Source organism: Eutrigla gurnardus (genome assembly GCF_963514095.1).
Source record: "Eutrigla gurnardus genome assembly, chromosome: 23".
Classification (NCBI taxonomy): Eukaryota; Metazoa; Chordata; class Actinopteri; order Perciformes; family Triglidae; genus Eutrigla; species Eutrigla gurnardus.
The window spans coordinates 5,606,522-5,634,124 of record NC_139934.1 but is presented as its reverse complement, the minus strand read 5'-3'; the positions used below and the strand labels follow the sequence as shown (position 1 = coordinate 5,634,124).

Here is a 27,603-nt window from a genome sequence, read left to right as displayed (position 1 = left end):
AATTAAATCGGCTTATTTCACATATTAAACATTCAAATAATTATCGGTGTAAGCATTAACTAGGTTTGTTTCATCATTCAGATTATTTGATACAAAATATGGGTGTTCATAAAGTTGAAGCAAAAAAAACGGCACTATAAAAGACTTGCTATGCTAACTTTTAAATTGCATTATCTTGATCTTGTTATGCAGAGTGATCGGGTTATATAATGTGCATGTAAACATAGTGACAGACCAAATACACACATTTCACTGCCTTAAAAAAGGAACTAAGGGCATCACTCTTTTACAATGCAAACACAAACAAAAAAGTTACAGAAGTTTAAACCGACTTTATGTGACTAACGCTGCTTCAAATACACAACATTCTGTTACCAGCTGTGTTTTACCTGTTCACTTCTCTCTCGGTTACTGCTTTGAAATGTTTAGGGCTTCTTGTAAACGCCGCTCTGATGACCTGCAGGAGCTGAGAAACAGAAAAGCGAGAATGTAAAGCACTAATCGGTCCGAACTCAATGTGCCTATTACATTTGAGAACAGTGAGACCCAGCAGTTTTCTTTATTTCTTTCTTCCTCTCTGCCAGAAAGACACACTGTCTTTCTTACAATCGTCATTTCTCATCACACGTGACTGCATTTCAATGAAAAGATGTATTTTGTAAATGTTTTATGTAAATAAATGAACCTATTTTTATCCAAAGTTATACTGACTCACTGTATTCATACGTTCAAGACTGTATTAATGTGGTATAGGAGAAAGGAGTTGAAAAAAACACTGCAGAACAAGTTCATCTTCAGTGTAACTGAGGGAGAATCCCCAAATTCTACCAGAACATTCTACCAGAAAGCAGGAACAGATGTAGGCTAACTGTGGCTCAGTTCAATTAATTATTCAATGATTACAAGGTGAAGATAAAAAAAAGAGAATGAAAATGTCTGCACTACTATCCAACTTAGGTTTCACTCCAAATTTGCCCCGTGAGGAAGGGCAACATTCAATTGTTAGCATGTTAGCAAATAGAGCTATTGTTTTAGCCTGGCTTAGCCTAGCTAGCATATTTTAGCTGCTAGCTAACACCTCTCACTGACAAAAACGTTAGCACTAATTTAACCTTTTATGTATTCATTCATTAACAGTGACAATAATCAAACAGCATGGTAAACATATACAAACATGTTAGCACCAGTTTGTTTCCTGTGTTTCACAGTTTTCACGTTTAAAATAATGCAGCTATGATTAGCATAAGTTTAGCTTTTTTTCTGATAATTAACACACAAAAGTCATACTTTGGAAAACACACATACACTTACCAGGACATCTCCGGGTTTCCAGAAAAGTCTTTCACCCAGCTCTAATGACAAATAGTTCTTACGGTGCACTATTTAGAAGACATTTAACACTTTCGGAGTTGTAAATGTCTCCGAAACCAAAACAAAGATGGCGACCGGAGGTGACATAGCTCCGTGCCTAACGGACGTTAACGGTAGAAAATCAGGGGGCGGAGACGACGTCACCCTGTGGCAGTTTTTCGACTTTTAGGACGCAAAAAAATATTAATTGGGAAGTAATTTAAAACACTATACAATAATGTAGCAATACTATATTTCAGATTGATTTAGCAACCATTTTAACCTTTTTATTAAACAATAACATTATGGATGAATTAAAAAAAAAGGCTACCAACAGTGGCTGTGTGAATATAATCAAAAACATAGAATATAGAATTCTAAATAATGACACATGAAATTAATAAATCCATCGGGCTAAACATGGACATTTTTAAATAAATGAAACAAAAATATTTTGATTCGTTTTTATAATTTCATCACATCAAATTGAAAATCAATTCTGTTTCTTATTCTGTATTACATATGATGTTGATTATTTTGAACTTTATAGGCTTAATTCCTCAAACAAATCAGAAAATATTGACTTTTAAATGTGGAACCCCACCAAAAAAAGACAAAAAAAAGTTTGATGGTACAATCCACCAAGTATAAACATTTCCAGTATATAGACACAACTTAAAAAATGATTGCCTTGTTCAAAACAACAAAACCTGTCTCCCTTTAAAAAAAAGGTGAAGCACAGGTACTTCCTCTCTTCCTGAGTCATAAAAAAAAATGGGCGTTCACACATTCAGCAACCCCGCCCACGCTGGAGTCGCAGGAGGACTTCTGCTTACCTGTCAGTTGTAGCCACGGCTAAATACATGTGTAATAGTCTTGACTTTGCCAGTTGATAGTCGGACCCCTGTCCAGACAGGAGGGGTTATCTGCAGCTGTGTTGGTTCAAGCATGGACAGCAACGGGAGGAAAGTGGTGGTCTGTGACAATGGGACAGGGGTAAGTCAAACAGTGTCTTTAGTGCAACGTTGGCAGCACTGCTTGTCCTTTCTTCTTTTCCAGTAGAGTTAAATTTGTATTCAAAGTTAAACCTGATCTTTCATGCAAAACACCAGGGCTGTTAAACACCTCTTTTATTTTAAAGTTGGTAAAAGTTTGCCTCTAAATCATGTGAAGGGTGTGAATCCGTGTGCGTACTGCAGCCTGATTCCACATCTGTCTGGACTTGTCACTCTGCCTCTAATGCTCCCACACAGCCATACATGGTCGTGATGAACTGAGCAACAATTGGACGAAAAAAAGCAGGAAGAGAGATTGGAGATAATAAAATGTCGAGAGCGGCTCTTCAGTTCTGTATTGAGGAACGTGTAAACGTTGATGTGCTTGAGGAAGGAACGTGACTTGTGAGCCCTACCTGCAGTCAGAAACAGTATTTTCTTGACTCTGCAGGAATGCATTGCATCCCTCCAGGCTAAGGAATGTGTCTACAGCCACAAAGACAAGTTGAGACACTACAGTAGGAGGTGTAGTCATGACAGGCCGAAAAACAGCAGTGAACTGCAGGCCATTTAAAAGCAACGTAAAGTCATTTTAATGAAATGGCATTTGCATCGTCTGATGAACAATCTGGTAAATCATAATAATAATGCACTCTGGGAAAGACAGAATGGAACTGATTCATGAATGGAAATGATCCATTGCAACGTGCTAATTAACATACAAAGACCAGAACATACACACATTAAAAGTCTCATATGTCACACTCTCACACCTTTCCCCCAGTTTGTCAAGTGTGGCTTCGCCGGATCCAACTTCCCGGACCACATCTTCCCCGCCATGGTGGGTCGGCCAATCATACGGTCAAACACCAAAGTGGGCAACATTGAGATAAAGGTGAGTTGCTTCGTTCGTCTCCTCGTAAGGAAAACCAAACCTACGCGTCATTGTGTTCTATTTAAAGCAAAGGGAATGCCTGTCTGGTAAGTCTGGACACACACTGTAAGGCTCGTTAAGGTAATTAAACAGCTGACCTGCCTCCTCTGCCCCAGCCCGTCTTACCCCTCGGCTCATACGTATCAGCGTGTCTTAGAACCGTACACCTGTTAGTTGCCTGTAAGACACAGTTAAGTTCATATGCTCATCCAAGCCGAGGTCGTGCAGATTATTCAGACCTTTACTCCGTGTAATCCGGGAGTGAAAAGGTCACTGCACACCAAAATAAGTTGTGAAGATGTTTTAAAGATTAGCCGTTGGCTTGATTTCGTAATCCACGGCAGAGGTCAAAGGGCGATCGTATATTACCTGATTTTAATGATGTATTCGGTTCTTGTCACGTCAAGATAATGATAAATATGGATGTAAGCGTTCCTCAAACGGCGGTATTCCCGTTCCCTCCCACCAGGACCTGATGGTGGGCGACGAGGCCAGCGAATGCCGCTCCATGCTGGAGGTGTCCTACCCCATGGAGAACGGCATGGTGCGCAGCTGGGACGACATGCTCCACCTGTGGGACTACACCTTCGGTCCCGACCGCCTGGACATCGACCCGTCAGAATGCAAGGTTTGCAACCATTTAAAATAAAGCCCAATAATATATATAAGTAGGCTAAGAGTGACAAAACAAACATCCATATGTTCTGTATGATAGCAAGGTTTTGTTCCACGCCTGGAAAAAAACACATTTTTATGTATTTTTTAAGATCCTGCTGACTGAGCCGCCAATGAACCCGACCAAGAACCGGGAGAAGATCGCGGAGGTCATGTTCGAGAAGTACCAGTTCCACGGCATTTACGTGGCCATTCAGGCTGTGCTCACGCTGTACGCTCAGGGTGAGACACCAAACACGGTGGTAGAATCTTACTTAACGCATTTTGATCTCGAGGACACAGCGAGCTGTAATGTGTGTCGTTGAATATCCCATCTGCAGGTCTGCTGACCGGCGTGGTCCTGGACTCGGGGGACGGCGTCACCCACATCTGTCCGGTGTATGAGGGCTTTTCTTTACCCCACCTCACACGCAGGCTGGACATCGCCGGGCGTGACATCACGCGGTACCTCATTAAGGTGACTCAACGTTTCAGACAAAATTGACCCCTAAAAAAGGTCACGACCCATTAAAATGAATGTGTTTTCCCGCCATCAGCTCCTGCTTCTCCGCGGCTACGCCTTCAACCACACGGCCGACTTTGAGACGGTGCGGATGCTGAAGGAGAAGCTGTGCTACGTGGGCTACAACATCGAGCAGGAGCAGCGCCTGGCCGAGGAGACCACCTACCTGGTGGAGTCCTACATGGTACGTCAAAAAAACGTTTTTTTTTTGTTTTAACATTTTGGGAATTTGTGTATTTGCTTTCTTGCCGAGAGTTAAACAAGAAGTTTGATACCACTCTTGCATCTGTGCGGTAAATATGAAGCTAACGCCAATAGTGGGTTAGCTTAGCTTAGCATAAAGACTGTAAACTGGGGGAAACAGCTAGCCTGGTGCTAAAAACTTCTCAAAAACTAACAATTTATATCTCAATTGCACAAAACCTACATTTTTTGGAGTTATGCTGACTAACTTGTTTCAAGCTAAGCTAGCTTAGCGTACAAGATGAACAGAAACTAAACTTGTTTGTCCTTCCTCCCCGCGGTGCAGCTCCCCGACGGCCGGCAGGTGAAGGTGGGTGGAGAGCGGTTCGGGGCCCCTGAAGCTCTCTTCCAGCCCCATCTCATCAACGTGGAGGGGGCGGGAGCGGCCGAGCTGCTGTTCAACACCATCCAGGCCGCGGACATCGACCTCAGGTCTGAGTCCCTCTCAGCGACCTGCAGTCAGAAGACAAACCGGGGATGTTTTTCCTCATCTGGGTTTTCTTTCTTGTTCTTCAGGGCGGACTTCTATAAGCACATCGTCCTGTCCGGAGGGACCACCATGTACCCGGGACTCCCATCCAGACTGGAGAGAGAGATCAAGCAGCTCTACCTGGAGAGGGTGCTGGACGGAGACACCAAGAAACTATCAGTAAGAACATTAAACGCTGCTGTTATATAAGTGATGATCCTCTAATCTACCTTCAGAGATCCACTTACTTGCTTGTTCTGGAGCTTTCGACCATATCACATGGTCATCAAGAGCTGAGATTGTTTCTGTTTTCTGTTTCCAAAGGCAAGAATATGCCGTCTATAATCTCCATCACTGAATATATTAATTGCTAATTACTAAGCAGTTAAAAATGTTTATTTTTCCATAGATGAGTTCTTTAATATTAGAGCTGTGTTACATTTTTAGTATTATATTGTGGATTATTACAATTCTATAATGAGGAAAATGAAATGTTTTTGTCATTGTGAATCCAAACCCAATAATATTCTGTCATATTAGTTTTTGTGTAATATTATCTTGTGAATAGGAGCAGTTTTATGTGTTGCTCTAACAAACTCCTTCCTGTCTTCACCTGTGTAGAAGTTTAAGATCCGCATCGAGGACCCTCCCCGCCGTAAACACATGGTGTTCCTGGGCGGCGCCGTGCTGGCCAACATCATGAAAGACAAGGACTCCTTCTGGCTGAGCCGGGCCGAGTACGAGGAGAAGGGCCTGGCCGTGCTGCAGAAGCTGGGATCAACCAGCTGAGGCTGAAGCTGCTTCCTGCTCCTGCTGGAATAACAACCATCAATTATCCAGTTTTTTTTAACTCTTTGTATCTTTGTAAAGTGAATCTATTTGTGTATTCTGACATTTTACAAACAGCAGTTTCTTCATTCATCCCAAAACGCCAATGACTGATGTAGAAAATGTGAAATGTTTAGCAGATAATCACAAACCTGTCGGACTAGACCGGGGGAATAAAGTATATTTTCTCTCTATTGTGGGATTTTTTAAAATAAATTTGCTCAAACATGCTCGTGAAGTCTGGTAACTGACCAGTGATGTCGTTGATTCGTTAAAAGCTGCAATAAAGAAATAAAAATACATCTGTTTTGGAAAGCACAGCACATTTTGAGGGCAAACTGGTGTCGTGTGCTGCCATCTGGTGGCGGAGTTTGATAAAGACATGAAATCACAATCCCCCACTCCAAAAACACAAACAGGATGTAAACAGATATTGCAATTTTTATTGCGATACTGAGTTACCTGACAAAATACACTAATGTGTTTTCAACACTGGGGAGAAAAAAAAAGAAAAAAAGAAATAGTGAGCTCTCACAATGAACACATGCTTCAAACCACATTCGCAGAAACCTTCACGTTAAATGAAAAAAAAAAGCATGCAGTAATGTCCAAAAAACACGTCATAGTTCGTCCGCAACGGATTTAAAAACTCCAGATACGTTGGAAAAAATAAATCCACACTTAGTCTCGATATCTACCCGACAAATTGAACAGTAAAAGTTTAAAATATCACAACATGATTAATTGAGAATGGGAGTTGGAACAGTCTAGTGACGCGTACATTCGGTCCTGGTTTATTGGTCCGGGTGTGATTTTTTTTTTTTTACAGTACGGCCAAAGAGAAGCAAGAAGAAACTCAAGCAAGAGATGAATGTCGTGAAAAGGATTAAAAGTCTTGACACCGAGAAAAAAAAGATTTGAATACATTCGCAAGTCATTCAGTGAATCTGTTTGTTTCCACGTGGAGAGTTGATCACTTCCCTCCTACTCGCCAATCTCTCCATCTGCCAAAATAAAAACACACACTTAATAGAACAGGCGAGTAAGGAGAGGAGAGTCTTTGCAAAAAAAAAAAAAAAAGGAAAAAATAAAATAGTCTCTGTGGGTGAATCTAAAAATAAACAGCTTGTAAATCTGACTTCCTGTATCACAAAATGGCCTTTCTTTCTTGTTTTTTTGTCACTTTGGTATTGAGGTTTGGTCTTGGCTTTTACACATCTCACCTGTGTGTGTGTGTGTGTGTGTGTGTGTGTGTGTGTAGGGGGGGCACACAGAAAACCCTTCTAACAATGTGGTTCCATCCAACATAAAAGTGAAGCAATAAAACATCCAAGTGTCTTTTAGATTTCTCGCCCGGAGCTATACAGTGAAAGGGTTACATCACCACGGCGGTGCGTTCAGGAAGTGATTTTGTTTCCAGGCAACAGTCGCCTCACGGAATTTGTCTTTGGATTTGAGCCTCCTCACGTTTTTTTGTTGTTTTGTTTTTAATGATGTAATCCCCTTCATGGTATAAACTACGGGTTCATGTTTCAAATAACAACCAAATATCCATTTATTACACATTTTTCCATGTCACAAACAGCAGCACACTCCCTCCACACTAGAGTGGTACATGCTGACACCGTCGGTCCCGCCCGCTGCTCTGCACGTCGGTCCGTTTGGGAAAAGAGTTTTACCGGTAGTGGTCTGCTCCCAGTCTGGAGGAGGGCTGTGGTTTTTCACAATAAAAGTCCTGACCCACGACGAGACACAACACACCGCCGGAGAGAAAGAGACGGAGCGAGAGAGATGGAGAAAAAAAAAGCCATCCACCTCCTCCTCCTCCCTCCTTCCTCCCACTCACTCCTCACACACCGACTCGCTCAGGTCCACGGCGCCACCTCTGGTGAGCCGCCGCATCTTGCTGAAGTCGTGGTCGGTCCTCAGGTAGGAGAGCGAGGGCCCCCCCTCGCTGTGGCTGGCCAGGTCCTGGGGCTGGGCCTGGGGCGGCAGGGGCCTCATCTCGCCGCCGCTGCGCCAGTACAGGGTGTATTGCTGCGGGTCGGACACCCCGAAAGTGTCGGCGCACAGCTGCGCCAGCGCCTGGCTGGTCTCGCCGGATCTCCACTGCAACGTCCGCACGGCGCTCCGCTCCCCGTCCTGGAAGAGTATCCGAACGCACCTCTGGAGGCGAGGGAGGGAGAGAGAGGAGACACACAGAGAGAGAGGGGGGGGAGAAGAAGAAAAAAGAGTGAATATATATTGCATTCATGCAAAACAGAGGTCGAGAGGCTTATGGAGGGAGGGCAACAAGAGGGGGAGGAGAGCTGTGCAAGCACACAGGCTGATAATCCACTTTGATAAATGAAACAAAATGGTGCTCATAAAAGAAATTCCCTGGAAAACAAAGCTTCTACTTCCCACACTCACAGCCAAGCGGCTCCCAGAGCTCTAGATCAAACTCATCTTCATAAAAAAAAAAAAGGCTCTTTTTGTTGACAAACTCAATATTAATCCACTAGAGAATGTCCACTTCCAAATTTTACCAGGTATAATCCGTCAAACTCTCTCTATCCTGGTGTTCTGGTGGAAGTTTCTCCCCCTCAGCATTTTCATTCAAACTTTTTCACATTTTCACGAGAGCGAAAAAAAAAAAGAAGGAAAAAAAGAAAAGAAAAAAAAGCCAACAAACAACAAACGGGTCCGTCTCAACAATCGCCACTCTTCAGACACTTAGGGAGCGATGGTGCCGTACCTAAGCTATTATATAATGGCAGATGCAACCACCTACGGACGCCCTCACAACTCTCTTTAAAACACACACACACACACACACACACACACACACACACACACACACACACAGAATGAAAACATACTCAACTTAATCCTTTTACCAAAACATCCAACCTGGAGAAACCAGTGAGAATCCTCTTCTCAGCCACACATGAACACACACATCTACCTGTACACACACCCCCCTCCCCCCTCCTCAACACAAACACACACACACACACACACACACACACACACACACACAAGTGGCCAAATATGACAGAAAAAACACAATTCCAATCAACAGGTCAGCCTCCATGAAAACTTACAGAGTCACTGAGCTCCTCGCTGTCCGTGTGCATATTGTGTTTGCCTGCTTCGATGGGGAGATGCAGCTCAATAAATTTCATGTTATCTGACCGCCCACTTCTTCATAGCACTTGGCTCACTGATCCCGCCTGTGTCAGTGGAAAATCTGGCTGCCGGGTGAGTTAGATCGGCTATTTGAAGCCAGGAGAGGCACCACGTGACGAGACAGAAACGTAGATGACAATGCCCTTTTTTTTTTTTTCCTCCTTTCTTTCTTCTCCTCTCTCCCTGGCATCTGGCGGAGCGTTTTGCCAAACCTGGGGGCCCCCGGGAGGTAAAAAGTCGTATTAGTGCACGCCCTGCCGTAAGCCGGCGGCCCCAGATCAGCGGATTACCTCTAAAAATGTAAAAACTAATCCCCTGAGATGGATTGGAAACGTGTGAAGGGGAATCCAGGTGTGGCGTTTGATTTTCGGATGATTTCGAGTGCTGCGTATAGGTGGCCGCCGCTCCTCCGAGCCCACCTGTTACTGTCACAGATGCAGGATAATCTGATGTTGCTCGCCATCATTGTGATTAATGTAAAGGCTGACCTCTTTGTTGGATTATCGCTTTGTTGTTTGTGGGAAACAGAACCATGAAATGTGGAAATGGTTCGTCACCGAGGCTGTCAGTTGTTATAATATCAAAAACGAGCTGGGTGGTAATTTAAGGTGATGAGACGCCGTGATTATGTCCTGAAAACCAGTTTTCGGGGCTCCGTAGCTCCGGTTGTAATCACTAATCAACAGCGAATATTTGACATCTTGGTTAATAGCATCGACTCGAGTCATTAAAGCAGCACAATTTCCTCCGTCACACAGAGACTTCCCACCCAATTTCTGATTAAATCGGATTATTTTTGTGCTAAAATTCTTGATTAAATGACAAGATACTCATTTATCAGGTATATAATTCACACAATAGCATACAAAACCATGTGGTTATTTTCATATGGACTATATATGTATTTAATTACCAGAAAAGCATGCTTTATCTTGATATATATGTTATATTTTTGTCCATATATCACCCAGTCCTCCGAAGCTTGGAACACACTTTTGATATCCAAATATATTATATCCATGTTTCTCATAACTTGAAAAATAAAAATAAACAGTAATTTTCTTCATGTGGCACGTTGGAGGAAATCCCTCCGGATTGTTTCGCTGCATAATAAGCAGGCGTTCCTCCACAGCGCATCAATCAGGACTCACGCAGGGCAGCCATGTGTGACAGCCATGAAGCCGACCGACTCACGCTGCTGGGCCGCTACCTGCTCTCCTGCTACGACCGAGACCTCCGGTCCTGCACCCACCTGGTCCTGCACCCACCCGGTCCTGCACCCACCTGGCTCTGCTGGTTCTCCTTCTGTCTCCGGGCCTCCCGGCTCCGCCTGCAGCTCCACTCCTTCAGCGCCTCCTGGGCCTCCGGCGTCAGGCAGCCGGAGAGCGGCTGCTCCCCGTCCAGGCTCTGGATCAGACGCAGGCTGGCGTACACGCTGGTCAGGTAGTACCCGCCTGGAAGCACACACAGTTACGAGTACTACGAGTACTACTACTAGTACTAGAACAAGAAGGAGTAGAAGCAAGTAATGTCGTCAAAATTCACTATGGACAATTATTACAAGCATTCTGTCACTGACACACTGATTAAATAGTTATGTTGCTACTTAGCATGTATAATGACTAAAATACAGATGTTATTACTTGTAAAATAAATAAAAATAGAGTCACTAATAGAAAATTAATTGATTTGGATAATAAATTACAGGTTTTTTTTAGGGAAAAATGATAGAAAAGTGAATATAACAAGCAATTTGGGTATTTTGTGGGTATTTGTCAATATTTGCTGATACTTGAATGACTTAAAATAATAATTGGCAGATTAACTGATAATGAAAATAATCTTAAATTGCAGCCAATTTGCCGGCAGTTACTTCTGAGTCAAAAATAAAAGGGTATGATGATGTATGTCGTACCAAACGGCCTCTACACTAAATACTGCAGTTCTCAGTTAAAAGGTAAACACCAACGCAGGTCCAGAGTTCATACCTTCCCCTCCGAGCCAGGACGGCTCCAGCAGCTCCATCATGTACTCCACCTCTATCAGGACGTGAGGCCGGTTACACTCCACCATCACGTAGGACAACGACGGCAGGAAGTCTTCCCAACTCACTTCCTGTCCTGGAAGGAGGAGGACAGGAACGGCATTCATCAACGTATTTATTTATATACTGTAGCAGTTTTTGACATTTAGCTTCGTAAAAATGTTTGGAAGCACCAATTCAACACTGTAGTGTAGTGACGGGATGATGTAATCATCTCCAGCAGACGGGTCGGGCTACAGCTCACGCAGATTCAGTGTGTTTTTTAAGTGTGGAGCTTTTGAAGACACTCGTCTTTGCAACGATTGCTGACCTTCGTCCCTTTTTACCGGGAAGCTCTCAAGCAGCAAATACAGCATTTAAAAAAAAAAACATTACAGCAAATGGAATATTTCCAGTCATCTCTCTCTGTGAACATTATAAAATGAAATCAAACATACCGTGCAGTGACCCCATGGCCTTGTGGACGCACTTGCACACCTGCAGCAGCAGCAGCACCTTGTCGATGGGCGAGTGCGTCCTCTGCATCAGCAGCAGCTTCTGCTTCACCCGCTCCACCTCGCGGCTGTCGGGGACGCCCGTCCGCACGCCCAGCCGCTCCATGGCGGCGTCCCCCTTCAGGCGGCTCATGATCCGGGTGAGGCGCTGGGTGGTGCCGTCCTGGTGGTGCCACGCCACCAGAGCTTTATCCAGGTGGGACCTCAGGGGCCGGAGAACGCAGGAGAACATGGCCCGCTCCAGCGCCAGGTCTGAGGACAGAGGGGGCATCGTTAGCTGTTTGTCTTGTGTGTTGTGTTTATTTGGTCATTTCGCAGGTAGACGAACATATCTACATATCCGGAGGTGCTGGCAAGAGGCCCAGAAAGGTATGCCGTTATTGCATTTCATTTATTAAGGGAGCAACACTGAAAATGGAGTCGCTCTCCCTTTTTGTAGAAAATGTTTAAATAAATACCAAGGACATTTTTTGTGATTTTATCAGTAATTTGCGTTTTTACTGGGTTTTTTTTACCAGCTGACAAAACACAGAAGAAATACAAACACACAATACACACCCCAAAACCCAAATATCAAAGCTTGGTCACAGATCTTTAGCACTCTGACCCTCCTCTTTATGGATTTGAATGGGAACGTCCATTCTACTCTTGTTTGTTTGGGGCCCTCCACAAGAAAAAGGTCTCTAGATGAGCTAATAAGGTAGGGACGTATGTTGATTTGGATCTATAGAGCTGCTACTAAGCAATCTTTATAAGCTCCAGATATGAGCGCGGTATCGATCATCTCACTAGTAACGTTATTTCCCCCCAAAAAATGCTGAGCTTCTCCATAAAACATCTTTGTCAGAAATGTCACCAAGCTGAAAACAAGGCTCTTCTTCTGGAGCTGGTTTTATTTTTGGCCTGACAACAGTGAGATGTAACGTGGATATGTTACACATGCGTGCTCTCACACACACACACACACACACACACACACACACACACACACACACACACACACACACACACACACACACACACACACACACACACACACACACACACACACACACAGCAGTCAGTGGGCAGTCCTGACTAAGTGGGTAACAATCCTCCAGTGCACGCTGTTTTCCACTCATCATCAATATCCTCCTCTCCATCCTTCATGTTCCCCTCCTGTAAACCCCCCCCCATCTACCTCACTATATCATCCCCCTTGTGATTAATCACTCCATACCGTGTCTCTAACTCCCTCTCCTCCCCCCTCCCAGCATCCCTTTCTCTCTTACCCATTCTGATTAGTAACAGATCACCTGTAATGAGATTACAGCCTCGTTAGTTACCGTCTAAACCCCTCACCTTACTCATAGATATGTAACTGATTACATGTTCAAAGTATCCTGCCTATTTCCATCCCTCCCTCCCACCCGCCCCTGAATCGTGCTGCTCTTCAAGTGAGCGTGGGACTGTGATATCTTTTTATGATAAACGAGGGGGAGAAAGAGAAAAAAAAAATGAAAAAAAAAAATAAAAATGCAAATGCCTCCCACCGACGCAATGCGAGATAAATCAGAAACGGAGCGCAGGAAGGAAGGATGGGGAGGAAGGAAGGAAGGCCGAGCGCTCTCTCGCTCTCCCTCTCTCTCCCCTGAAGCCTCTGCACTGCCAGGCAACCATCCATCACCGTTTCACATTTACACACAAACGCACACCTGCACACACGCACACACGCACACAAAAGGCAGTCCAAAAGAGACGAACCTACGCAGAGGACGGTGTCAAAAGATCTGACTAGAATCCTTCCCGTAGCACGCCGCGGTGTCTTTACAGTAACCATGAGCACACTGTGAATGTGATGGATGGGAGGGCTTCCCCTAATGCTGTTTTCTAAATATCACACAATATGAGCTCTGGTGAATGAGAGCCACGCAAACTGCTTTGTGTTGACAGTGCCTTTCACTGAAGCCTGGGCAGCCAAGCATTTATGTCTGTTTCCATAGACCGCCGTCCTCTGGCATTATGCTCTATTGAATCAGTGTTTTCTAATAGTACCAGTTTTATTTCCCCTCCTCACATCTCTCTCTCTCCTGCTGTATTCGCTGTCTCCTCGTTTTGACGGGACAAACTGATCCAGGATACAAGAAACTCACAAGGTTGAGCTCAAAATGTAATCCGAAATAACTCACTGAGGGTTAATTAGTCTCTCTGCAGGTAAAATATGCTTTTTTTTATTTGAATCGTGTACTTTTATGTGTATGGCTCCACAGTTTACTTCAATTGGAAACCCTTTCTAATTAGTTTTTTTTTTATAGGACTGCAATAATCGTGCTTCTCTTTCTGCATGTAAAAAACAATACAGGTGTTGTTCAGAGATTATGGCTGAAGGCTGTTTTCTGTTACATTTCTTTTCTTCTTGAGCCAATCAGGTTGTTTGAGGCAAAAAGCTGTGCAACAAGTTGTTGAGATACGATGCTCAATCTCCTCCCAACCTACATTTACTTTAATTTGTGCAAGAAAAAGTGGAAGTTCAGTGTGCCTGGTTGAAACATTTCCCCGGTTTGCGTTTCCTTACCTTTCTCGTTCTCGGGCACCAGGGTTTCAATGGGTGGCTCCAGCTCTCCGCTGTCCAGCAGGCAGCACTTTGCCTGAGACAGGAAGAGGCGCAGACCCTGCAGGAGCTGCACCGAGGTCACGCGTGACGAGGACGAGGACGCGGAAGCCAGGGATTTGAGCGCCTCTCTCTGCGTCAGGAGGAAGTCCTGGACCATGCCCCCGAAGATGGAGCGCCTGTCTCTGGACAGCTCCTCCACCAGTCGCGTCAGCCGCTTGTCCGGAGCGAAGAAACACACGAACGCCTCGCTCATGCGGTGCAGTCCGCCGCGGCCTCGAGAGCGCACGAGCGGCGGGCGCTGGTAGAAGGGAGGCTGGGCGTGGGCCATGCTTTCCGGGTCCGAGTCGGAGTCGTCGTCCTCGTCCATGCTGCTGAAGGAGCTGCTGCTGTCCAGCTCGGCCAGGGACGGAGCTGGGCGCCGCTCCAGGGCCAGGACCGCCACCTCGATGCCTTGCTCCACGGCTGAGGTGGGCTGCTGGGGCTGTAGAGGCTCCTCCACGTTTGCAGATGTCTGGACCAGGAACAGAAGTGATAAATACAATTATTACTGACTACAGTAACTGTAAAACTGAAGGAAGACAAATAAAGACGCTAAGGTATTACTTGTGGCACGTAGACAGACATCATGTCCTCTTCCTCTGCAGAACCTGGTGACACGGCTGGGGTCCTCCTCAGGACCCCCGCCCCAGGGTGAACTCTCCTCTGCTGGTTCCCGCCGGCCTTCTGCAGCCTCTCCGACCCGCCGGGCAGCTCCAGCGACGAGGGAGGCGAGTACGAGCCCACGCCCTCCAGGGACAGATTCATGGAGGACTCGGAGAGCCGGAGCCGCATGCTGCGCTTGAAGCGGTGCCGTTTGTTGGAGGCGCTGTGGTTCATAAGTTGTGGCTGCTGGAGGAAAATAATTCAGTCCTTCATCCAACAAGAGCCGGTGGAAAAACGGGAAGTAACAGCGACCGTGGCTACTAACCATGGTCACCTCCAGCTGGAGGAAGAGCGGGTTGATGAAGCAGATTTTGCCGGGTCTACCCCGAGTCAGCAGGGTACATCGGTCCTGGGCCACCGAGGTCTGGACCCGACTTCCACTGATGGATGCCACCGGGTCCACCGGCCCGTTTTGGAGCTCTGAAGCAGTCGGTACGCTCCAAAAGTCTAATCCAGAAAGAAGAAGAGAAGTTTATCTGCATCAGCACACGTTACCATGTTAAAAGATGCAGATCGGAGCTTTTAGCTTTTAGTTTTTCCAGTCACCGTACCTTGTCCCATGTGTGAGATGGCCTCCAGCTGCCTGTGTGTTGTGGCTTTAGCGATGGCCTCTGGGAGCTGCAGTGGGAAGGGCAACACATCTCTGCAGACAAGAAAAGGAACCGACATGTGATGCAGGGGTTAAAGGTCAAGTTCTTCCACACAAAAACGTGGAATAAACCTTCTTTATGGATCTCACGTAACATCAAGGGCTCTTCTCTAAACTGTTGTCATAAAGCTGCAGCATTAGGAGTTAGATCTACAGGATGACACTAGACTAGACAGCCACAACTGTCTGCATACTTTTGGCCATGTTTTAATAATACGTCACCTGCTGATACAGTAGAAGGCCACCAGTCGACACAAGTCGGGGAAGGTGAGCGCCGAGCTCTCCAAGGCGAATGCTGGTTACAGGAGAGACAAGAGTTTGATTGACGGCTTGAACAGGAAACGCGGCGGGTGGAAATAATGTGGAGAACTCATCGTGTGTCTGTCCCACACGGCTTCACCCAGGAAGTGTATGAATGATGAGCAGATAAACGCGGCGCAGAGTGCGTGGCGGTGCGGATTGGGCGCATGCTAATGTGGCTCGTGTCATACTCACTGGAGTCTTCTTCACAGATGAAGCACTCCTTAACGGAGGAGGCACTTCTGTCCGCCGCCACTCTCAAACACAGCACCTTCCTCTGGCTGGAGCTGCATTTACGCACCAAAAAGGTCTGGAAGCACCAGAAAACACCACAAGAGACAAGAAAAAGGATGATAAAATGATGTTTTCTTCTCACAGATGGTGCAAATAGCAATAGAAATTATTGTTTTACTTGGAAAAATGAAAACACAATGTTGGTTTTTGCTTCTTCTAAATGTACCAGTGAGTCTGAGAGTGTATTCTTTTAACCTATGAGGTCATACAATGACGTAATAAATGGTCCGTACCCCGATGGGCTCTCTGAGGAGGATGTAGAGGGCGGAGTCCTGGTTGAGGGACAGCTGCAGCCACACGGGATGTGTGATCAGCAGACGATCCAGGACGCTGAAGACCCTCTGAGAGCCTCGATGGGTGCTGCCCATCTGCTGCATCTGAAACACATGCAGGTTATTATCATCCAACGACCACCGGATGTGGAGAATATCGTCTCTTTTTGTATCTTTTCGGTCAATGAGTTGTCTTCAGGCTGCGATGAGTGAAATGTTTATGATATTTAGTATTTGAGCGAGTGTGCCCAGAACGCGTGCCCTAAAGCTAAACTGAAACCTACGCAGTACACACTACACGAGTGTACTTATACAGTAAGCATACACGTGTAGCTGAGTGTACACATGCTCACACTGCAGGTGTTAATGTTGCTGCCGGGGAGATTAACAACTCTTCTGTCTCCCCGTGTTTGCCGGGTTCGTGAAATCCAATCAGACCGTAACCGCGTTAACCGCAAATCTGATTGGACTCAGATTCAGGTTGAAACAAATGCTATTTTGTTTCCTTTTTTGGCAACTTTCCCCCCCGTTATAAGCCTTTATTTGATAGCTTTAGTGGAGAGAAGACAGGAAATGAGTGAGAAACAGGATTCAAACTTCTGAATATTACAAAGCAGCTTCACATCCTTCTGTTAACCAACGTGTGCTTCAGAGCGCGGCACGACTCTCCTCTCGAACAGGAAACTCGACATATTACTGAAGAATCAATGTGTTTCAACTTTGATTTTTTTCAGGAAGAAGAAGAAAAAAAAAGAGCACCTTTGAGTGTTTTCCTTATTTTTGGCCCTTTAGTGTTAACATTCAGTCACAGAGTTACTCTCTCTCTCTCCCTCTCAGATGGGCTTGCTGCTGGATGTCACACTGTGTGGGTTGCCGGCGAAGCGCTTGTGAGCGTAGCAGCAGATGGTCGCCATAGCAACCTGGGCCTACACATCCTACCAGGCATTCCCACTCAGTGAAACACCCTTTTTTTTTCGGACAAGATGCGCGTGCACGCACAAACACACACATATTCTTACAGTATATATATATATATTCTAAGATGCTCTTTTTCATTTTTTCCCTCCCGAATGAATCTGAAAATGATTAAATAATAAAAGTGATTCCTTCCTCCCTCACATCAGAGCACCGAAGTTAATTTCTGAGCAACGCTTCTCCAAAACCAGCGGCCCGTTTCAGAGGAAGCATCATGAATATTGTTTTCATTCAATAACACATTTGAATTTTTCCACATTATTCCTCACCGCCAGCAACTTATTACATAACTCTCCCCTCCTCTCGGGGAAGAAAAAAAATATAATAATAATCCGTGAGCCAATCTGTACTCCGGCTCTGTAGGACCATTAGCGGTTAACGGCAAATAGCATTAGACGGGTTAGGACTCACGTACAGCAGACATCAATCAAAGCAGGGGGCTCGGCGTTATGTAATAACAGGTTTGTTCTGCCGGCTGCGAGGCTTTGGAGGAAACTCTCACGTAACTTTTTAAAATCCAGAAAGAGTAAACAGTCTGATTCTAGTCTAGCAACTGCAACTAAACCCTAAAACGGATGCTTGACCACAAACACCAACTTCAAAACACACTTCACCCCAGAGCTAAAAGTCAACAAGCGTCATCATCTTCATGAGGAGTCAAATATATATATATATTTATTTTTCAAGGTGCAATTTGAAAAAAAGGAAGAAGCTGCGAGTGTGAGTCGGCCTACAGAGTCATCCCCATTGTGTATCTGGAGCCAACCACCACGCAGATCCACAGTCCGATAACCCAACCACACACACACACACACACACACACACACACACACACACGCACACACACACGCACACACGCAAACACACACACACGCAGAAACACACAACCCCACAAGGCTATAAGACACGCAGCGAGAGTCAGAGAGAGAGCAAGACCCTTGTGTTTCACGAGCCATTTCCAGGTCCACCTTACATAAAATGCAACGCTGCCCACACACACACACACACACACACACACACACACACACACACACACACACACACACACACACACACACACACACACACAGAAATACTTATGCAATTCCCTCAGAGAAGGAGAGCCACACAGAGAGGGAGAAACAGAAGAGAAAGATAAAAAGATTAAAAAAATGATGAAAAGAGAAAAGAAAAGCCGGGACTGGAAATTAAAGCCGGGTAAGGAAATCATAACTTCGGTGGGCCTGCAGCGCAGAAGTTCAACCAAGCAGACTGGAAGTGTAATAAAAATATAAAAACGTATGCCGTATATCTAACAAGGTGATATTTGAAACCTGAGGGCAATAACGATATCTGCTGCTGCTTAACGCACGGAGGACTTAACAAGTAGATGAAAAGACAGTCAGGGGCGAGACTCGTGTGAAGGAGGATGAAGGGAATAGATGGACGAAAACAGACCGAGAGCAGCAGTGGGAATCTGTGGGGAGTTGTAGAGGGAAACCCGAAATGATGCGCCCACGTTCGGGAGCCAGTAGAGGGGGAATTGGCTTGTACAGGCAACTCTGGAGTGCCAAAAAATAAAAAAATCAGCAGGCTGCTAATGGGTATGTTGGAAAGTGAACATCAGATTTTTATTGTGAGAATGTTTTTTTTGCAGGAGGAGATGAGGGATCTGGAACGAGATGCAGAACGACACGCCGGCTGATTGACGGAGTGACTCAAACACCCGGAGATGAGAAAACAGAGCAGGTGCTACAGGTAGCGGCGTCGATTCCCAAGGCGTTGAGGACATAAATCAATTTGTGAAACCTAAGAATAAACGTGATTTTTACGCAGAAAGCATCGCCAGCCGTCGCTCGGCGGACCACAGTGTCGTGCACCTGTTAACTTCACAGGGAGACGGTTTTTCACGAGGCAAATTCTGGAGTAGAACGGATTCAAGAGCCAAAAAAAAGAGTGAGAAGGCTTTCAGGGTTGGAGGTGAAGCGGAAGTTAAGTCGGTCACAACGAAGCTGAAGGAGGAGGATTATGAAAACACAGGGTTTTTCAGGAGAACAGTGTAGGATGAAAGAGATCGCTGACAGGGAAGCTCGCTGTGGTGAAGACGGACAACATCGTGGCCGTCCAGATTCATCCACCTCCGAAGCAGTGCACCCCCCCCACGGGATCAATGGTTTACTCCAGGAACCTCAACAACTTGTGCCACCTCCAGATGTTTCCTGAACATAGAAGAAGGCGTGGGACGAATAAATAATTCCAGATTAAATCCCTTAAAACGGCAGAACATTTTGTTAAGAAGCTAATATTTGTATTGTTTTGCAGATAAGAAACACATTTTTTTGTGTGGAAAATCATCAAATATCCTTAAATAAGATGATCATAAATAAAGAATGCATTTTTTAAATGTATTTTTGAATCCTGTGTTGCTCTATTTTCCACTTCTCCACCATGAAACATCTGCAAATGGTGCCTTAAAGGAAGCCTTTGACCTGCCTCCCCTACTTCGACCCCCAAATAGCAACTTCCTACATTACCCCCAATTACTTTCAGCAGCCTCCACATGCACATGCACTTGTATTCTGCTAAGTAATTTGTGTGGGTGGATGCAGCCATAATGAAGAGCGAAAAAAAACCCAAACACACAGGGTTCCAGTGAAGAAAAACTGCCCTTTACACTTAATGCATCACATCTTCTAGCCGCATTGCATTGTGGTCTCTTGAGGATTAATATCTCTGCCTCTTCTGAGATGATTTCAAATCACCAGCGCAACAATATTGAGACTAATCTCAGTGATAAACCATCTGTACTGTGATTACATTTGGCCAGTTATCCACACAGCAACACGAACCTTAACTCAATAAGTCCAGAGACGGCATCCGAGGGAGGATGAGGAGGCATCTTCCACGCCATCTCCTGCCCCCCCCCGACACTGAGCCACACACACACACACCAACACTTTCCTTCACAAATGTAACCTCCAGCCAACAAGCATGTAATGACGGCGACACCGAAAGCAGACGGCGATGTGCACTTTGCTCATTGTCACATCCTACACAAGCGATTTCCATCTGGAGATTTGGAGCAGGCAGCGAGCACAGCACATATCCACTGCAAACTCACACCTTTGGGTTTTTATTATCTTAAGTATTTCCTCATCTTTTTCACACACGCAGACATTTCACCTCCAAATATCACAGGGAGGAACGACAGACACTCCCAGTGGGATGGGAAGTCAACCCCAATCTCTGCTGGAAGATTTGATAAAGTATCCACTGTCTCTCTCTGCAGAGGCAACGGGCAACAGAGACCATTTCTGAACCAAGCAAAGATGCAGAGGTGGACTAGAAGCTCGACTTTTCTTCAAACTTTAGTTCTAGTTCTTAGTTCTTAGATTCTCCCACAGTAACAGTCAAAAGTCCTCCGTTCAGCTTCTGTAACTTCATGGTTTTTAATCAAAGAGGGTTTATGTGGCACTTTTAATGCGTGCGATCCATTTCGGTATTATTCACTGTTCTCTGTCACTGCTATATTAAAACATGACAGGGTAAGATTGATTAGAAGTATGCGATTCTCAAATACTGTTATTCCATGATTCTCCATATTTTAGAAACTCTCTGCATACATGTGTACACGCCCAAAAATACTTTGTATTGTATTGTAAGACTGATTCCTGATCATATTTTTGATACGATGAATGAAATGGAAATTATCTATCCAAAATTGGTCATTTAACTGAACGCAAAAACATTTCTGAGACTTTCAGCTGACATTGAAATAATAATCTCTTCTGGAGTTTCGTTAAGAAAACAGCTTTAACGTTACGAAAATAGCTTCTCTAACGTGACAAACATGCAAAAATAGTAGCGTATTAACAAGCAGCGGCTATTTCCTCAACAATGCAACAACAATGTGTCAGAAAGGCAACAAACAAGGAGAACTTATTATTCATCTCTATTCATCGCGGTTGACGCCATCCACAAGCGTCAGACTGTTAATGTCTCCTATTTTGCACAAGAGTGACCATGACGATGGCTAAGTATAGCCAGCGGCCCATCAGTGCATGCGTAGGATGACTAATGGAACAGCATAATTGCAGTGGGCTATAAGTGTCCACAGGGGGCAACAGTGGGCACGGGGGGCCTGCTGACTGATGACAGGTGTCCCTACTGATGCCTGCTGCAAAAAGCGCTGTAGCGATGGCACTCAGGGCCGATGACATCGAGTGAGAGCTGTGTGTTACTGAGTGTGTGTTACTGAGTGTGTGTGTGTGACACTGTTGTACAAAGGCATAGCGTGAGTCAGAAGTAACACTGGGTCTGTAGGAGAGAAGATGGCCTGTTAGCATAACTGTGAATATTCATAATTTTAGAAGCATATCAGTTTAACTGACGCGGTGATTCAGAAGGGGGCATTATCAGGAATAGTTCTGTCAGACCAGGGGTAAATGTGTGTGTGTGTAAAAGACTAATTTTTAAAGATTATTTGTATGTGATACACACACCTGTTTCTGGCTCAAATTGATTAAACGACTATAATTTCTGGATCTGGTTTGGCGCCATCTAGCGGTGATATACTCTCATATGAATTTAGCTTTTTCTGAAAAATAAAATATTATTACTTGAGATTAATTTGACAGATGCTGTCATCACATACAAAATGCTTTTCACCCTGCTAAAGTCTATATTTTTATTATTTAGGAATTATTTAATGGACAGAAAACGATCATCTGAGGCAGCTAGCTAACACCAACGTAGCTCTGCTACGTGTGTTAGCATCTTCTAAAGTACTTTTAGTTTACAGCTTATTCATCCGTCACTATTTATGTTCACTCTTACCACCCTTATCTGCGGTTATTATCGTCGTAAACAAGTTGTGAAACCGAGTGTAGCTACTTGCTCAGCGTCAAACGGCTGACAGAGTTAGCAACAAGCTAGCGGACATAGCGAAGCATTTAACGTTAGCGGCTACAGAGCAGATATTTGACCTCCGGGAGTAGAGACCAAACACACGGGGATAAAAGATAGTAAATACCGGACTTACATTCACCAGGTGGCCACAAACACGACGACATATCAAGTATAATGTTTCTGCGCCGCTGCTGATGTATAAACTAGCAAGTTTTAGCTAGCAAGTTAGTTAGTCAAAGTTGTGTTTACAGCGTGTACTGCTGCCCCTAGGTGGCCAAAACCAGGTACTGCAGCTTAATCACTCCAATGCATCAACGTTTTCATAAAATATAAAATGGATATTTAGTTGTGTATAGTCACTTTTTTAATCATTTTTTAAAATATAGTCTGGACATTAAATTGGGAAAGGGTGGAGAGGTTAATCTTATATTATGAATAATGAGTGACTTATATATATTAATTACTTAAATTCTAATTTACAGTCAATTTACACAATATCACCAAACCCAATTATAGAGTCTTAATAAGAGGTCAACTCAGCCATCATAAGTGACCTGTTAGGTGATATGGATGCATAATGGTCATGTTTGATTGGTGGTTGAATGAAGTTTGATAAATTCTTCTTTGTCGATTTGTTTTTAAGTATCTAAGTACTTATGAATATTTATCACTGAATCCTGTTTTTTCTCACCATGTTTGTGAGCTTTTTATTTTATGAAGGCTGCGTTTGGCTCCATCCCTCCATCTGAACAGGTCGTCCATTGAGTTTTGAGATGTATTTATTTTATTCCCCCTCACAATAAGCCAGGGAAACTATCCAGCAGAACAATCTAGTTCCAACGAAACCACTTGTTTCCTGTGAAAAACTGAAGAAAAACCCCCCCCCAACATTTTCCAAGATACTGTCACTTGTTAGTGTCACTTCTCAAAAGACAAAACAACTGCAATAATCCAGCCGTGCTGTCTGATTTTTCAATTTATTTGAATAAAAACAAGAGAGTTTCTCAGAGAAAAGGTTCACAAAAGTGAGGAATGTAAATACTTTTATTTGGATACGGTTTTGAGTAAAAGCTTGGAAAATAATTAATGAATACACTTTAAAAGGTTTTTCCTTTTGACGTCACGTGTCCTGCCTTCAATCCGCTGTGACCTCTGGACGACTGCGTGATTCACCGGGTGACTAACGACAGGTTCCACATGAGCAGCACTTCAAACAAAATGTTATTTTTGTAAAGGGCTGTTAGGTAATGTTGGAGGTTTTTTCTATAGACGTGAGTGCGAATTATACTTTGTAAAATAAAAAACGGAGTGCTTTTTTAAAGTTTTAAAACATCACGGGCAGCACAAGTGTCCAAGGAATTGTGTTCAATTCCAAGTTTGGGTCAAGGATGTATTTTCCTTAAATCAGATAAGATCACAACACAACTTTTCCAAAGACAAACAAAAACCTGATGATAACACATGGCAGGACGAAGGGGGTAAACAGGCAAGTAATTACTTTACTTTTGCCCATAAGATGTTCATCTCTATCATAACATTTTGCGTTTTATTTCATTTCCCGCGCCTCCCGAGGATTTCTGCGTGAATCTCCCGAGCGTGGGTCTGGACAGCGACAGTGAGGGATCACTTTCATCCTCCATGTTCAGATTGTGTTAGAGTGACCACAAGAGGACGAAAGCCTGCATTAATGCTTTTACTCTGGAAGTCAGACCTCAGTCAGGAGCTTTGATGAGACTTTTAATGAAGGTTGAGGAAAAAAGGACATTTAACCAGCTTTAAATATAACCGAAACACAAGAATGTAGTATGAAGTTAACCTCCCCAGTGTCCCAGCTGGTATTTGGTACTAATTATAAGGAGAATGGGGGAGGAAGTAGTGCACACACCAGTTATTTGGGTTTGTAAACATTTCTTTAAGTGACTGAGGTCCAAGAAATGATTGTTTTGTGACTCAAAATGCTTCACAAATGCGTATCTGTAATTCATCCACACCCTGAAAACCTATTGAAAGTTATTTCTTTAAAAGCTCTAGACTGAGTAAGTGTTTACAAATTAATTTCTCTATTTCTAGCAAATCATAAGACCCTTTTACAGTTAGATATTGAGTCTTAGTTTGGATATTATTGAGAAAACAGTTACATATTGATACTTAGTTTGGATATTTTTAAGGAAACAGTTACATATTGAGTCTTACTTTGGATATTATGAAGAAAACAGTTACATATTGAGTCTTACTTTGGATATTATGAAGAAAACAGTTACATATTGAGTCTTAGTTTGGATATTATGAAGAAAACAGTTACATATTGAGTCTTAGTTTGGATATTATGAAGAAAACAGTTACATATTGACTCTTAGTTTGGATATTATGAAGAAAACAGTTACATATTGAGTCTTAGTTTGGATATTATGAAGAAAACAGTTACATATTGTGCCTTATTTCCAATATTATGAAGAAAACAGTTACATATTGAGTCTTAGTTTGGATATTTTTAAGGAAACAGTTACATATTGAGTCTTACTTTGGATATTATTGAGAAAACAGTTACATATATAGTCTTAGTTTGGATATTATGAAGAAAACAGTTACATATTGATAATTAGTTTGGATATTATGAAGAAAACAGTTAGATATTGAGTCTTAGTTTGGATATTTTTAAGGAAACAGTTACATATTGAGTCTTAGTTTGGATATTATGAAGAAAACATATTGAGTGTTATTTCTGATATTATAGAGTAAACTTCCTGGTAATTAGTAGGAAAGTGACATAAAAGAAAGCGTTACCTTGTAACATGAAGTGTTTTACTCCTCTTGAGACGGACTTATTGGACACAAAACGAGCAGTTTCTAATAATGAGACTCTGTAGAAACTGATCTGTGTATTTACTAAAAGTGCATTTATCTGAAGTGGAAAAAGATCATTTTACATATTATTTTTTTGTCCATTTGCTCCATGTGCTGGTGTGTGTTGCACGGTGATGACACACAGGTCCAGGGTGGCGGTGGCGGGTGGCGGCGGGGAAGCCTGCCATGCACACATGAGTCAGGGTTACTGTATAGCGGGTCTGTCTGCACCACTTCCAGCACCGAGGAGGACAGACTGCTCAGAGAAAGGACTGAACTCTGTCCAACAGCTCTGAGCGTCATGCTCGGGCACACTGCGATCACACCCCTCCTACACAACACAGGGGCACAACGCACACACACACACACACACACACACACACACACACACACACACACACACACACACACACACACACACACACACACACTTGGCCATGCCACCCTCAAAATGAACATGCCATTCCCACGTTCAGCAATCACAGACTTCATGTAGGTAGTTCCACATAATCACAGCAGGGACGTGTAAAGCAATCAGAGGCCTCATCTGCATAAAAAAAACAAAGAAATTATAAAAATAAATAAATAATAAAAAACCTAATCAGCAGCCACGTTAAGTCACAAAACGCCACTTACAGTAATGCGCCTCAGAATGAAGCAACAGCAAGGAAGTGGGAACATCGCATCCACTCCCACGCAGGCAGGATGGCACTTCAGTGGTTTAAAGTTACGTAACAGTCCACTGGTGGGAGCTTACATTCACTTTGCCCTCCGACAGATCAAGATGCTCAGAGATGGAGAGTCTGAGTGGCTAATTGAACACACAAAAATCACTTATCGGGAGTATGTCATGAGTGCAGGATTCTGCTTTTTAATCATCAGCTGTCTGGAGAATGAAACTTTAAAAGTCAGACCACAAAGAAATAATAATTAATAACTCATTTATCATGAAGGATAAAAAAACAAAACTTCTCTTATATGAAATCAAATCTTTTGGCTTTGGCCAGGCTGCAGTGATCGAACATGTTCCCCCCCTTTGGCCACTAATTGATTAATTGTCAGCGCTGGGATGTCAAAGGGGACACACATGCATGAATCACCTCGCATTGTTTACCGAGACGACCGGAAACTACGGGAAACAACACACGCCAACGCGCTTTGAACTTGGGAATTAAGAGAGGACCTTCACAAGGGAGGAAATAACATGAATGCAGATATTATAGCCTGCAGGCAGCAGGAACTCTCCAGGAACTCACATGTATTTTTATTTTTTTTAAAGCATTGCAACCTCTCTCCTTCTTAAAGCAGAGAAATCCAAAATAACTTACCTTTGTGAAGGTGGGAACAGGTGCTGCGCGGCGCCGTGCGTGGTCTGCTGCCGACTTTTACACGGTGTGGATGTGAGACGGTGCCGCGCCTCCGAGTCCGAGCACCATGCTGCGGGAAAAAAACGCGGGCTCGGCGGGGAGGGAGAAGAAAAAAATGTGCGCGCAACGCGGGCGACAAGGAGGAGCGCGTTTTTTATTATTATTATTATTTTTTTTGTTTAGTTTTTTTGTTGTAATTCTGTCTGAGCGTCTGAAGTGATACACGGTCACAGCAGAGAGACTGTGCGTGTGTGCGTGCACGTGTGTGTGTGTGTGCCCCCTCCCTCCCGCCTCCCTGACTCTGACACACACACCAAATCATATTATACCACCCAAGAAAAACATACTTTTCACAGTCTAGACCACTTTTTTCAATTAGGGAATAATAATAAAAAGGGTGTTTCCCTTATTATATAAGTATATATACAATATTACATATTATTATTATTATTATTAAAAAATAACTCAAATCATTAGCAATTAACAAAATGCTGATTATGATGATTGCATTAAATACATATTGCACTTATAGCACATTAAAGAAAATGTCCTATAAACATAAATGTGCTACAAATAAAAGTTTCATCATATCCTACATGAAACACTTAGCCATGTTAAGCTGTTAGGAAACAGCTGAGGGTTTTAATTGAATCAACAGGTGAAGCATATTAATTATCAATATCATAATCGTCTGACCGGAACTGGACTTTGACGGTGCATTGTCATGTGTGTGTATGTGAGTGAGTTATTTCTGGACTGCTGCTGCGCCCATCTTTTTATTTTTTTATTTTTTCTATTTACAGTTGAGGGTGTTGTAGTTCCGTTTCTGCTCGCTGGAGGGCGCCACAGGCCGCGTTTAGCTTCACACACGAGAGCCAAAGCACCATGGCAACCAGAAACGTTATGGCTCAATATATGGAGGAGGAGAAAAAAAAGGCTTAGGAGCTGCTGTGGTTTTGAATAAACTTTATTTATAATGTCTCATTTACACAAACAGAACTCAAGAAAAAGTGTG

At 43.7% G+C, this 27,603-nt stretch overlaps 2 protein-coding genes across 2 annotated transcripts; one reads left to right on the top strand and one right to left on the bottom strand.

Annotated features, from left to right (window-relative positions):
* Positions 1-2,198: 2,198 nt before the first annotated feature.
* LOC311009348 (actin-related protein 2) lies at positions 2,199-6,226 on the top strand. The gene is made up of 9 exons (XM_084003462.1): positions 2,199-2,346; positions 3,130-3,240; positions 3,749-3,907; positions 4,047-4,176; positions 4,275-4,411; positions 4,491-4,640; positions 4,986-5,131; positions 5,216-5,348; positions 5,790-6,226. The coding sequence occupies exons 1-9, from the start codon at positions 2,299-2,301 to the stop codon at positions 5,955-5,957; spliced, it is 1,182 nt and encodes a 393-aa protein (XP_083859588.1). The 5' UTR covers positions 2,199-2,298; the 3' UTR covers positions 5,958-6,226.
* Positions 6,227-6,272: 46 nt separating this feature from the next.
* On the bottom strand, positions 6,273-26,834 carry rin1b (Ras and Rab interactor 1b). Its single transcript, XM_084003461.1, has 12 exons — positions 26,550-26,834; positions 16,477-16,620; positions 16,145-16,259; positions 15,872-15,944; positions 15,552-15,643; positions 15,266-15,447; positions 14,902-15,186; positions 14,260-14,809; positions 11,649-11,957; positions 11,156-11,287; positions 10,452-10,621; positions 6,273-8,162 (listed from the first exon to the last, which is right to left on the bottom strand). The coding sequence occupies exons 2-12, from the start codon at positions 16,618-16,620 to the stop codon at positions 7,839-7,841; spliced, it is 2,376 nt and encodes a 791-aa protein (XP_083859587.1). The 5' UTR covers positions 26,550-26,834; the 3' UTR covers positions 6,273-7,838.
* Positions 26,835-27,603: the final 769 nt, after the last annotated feature.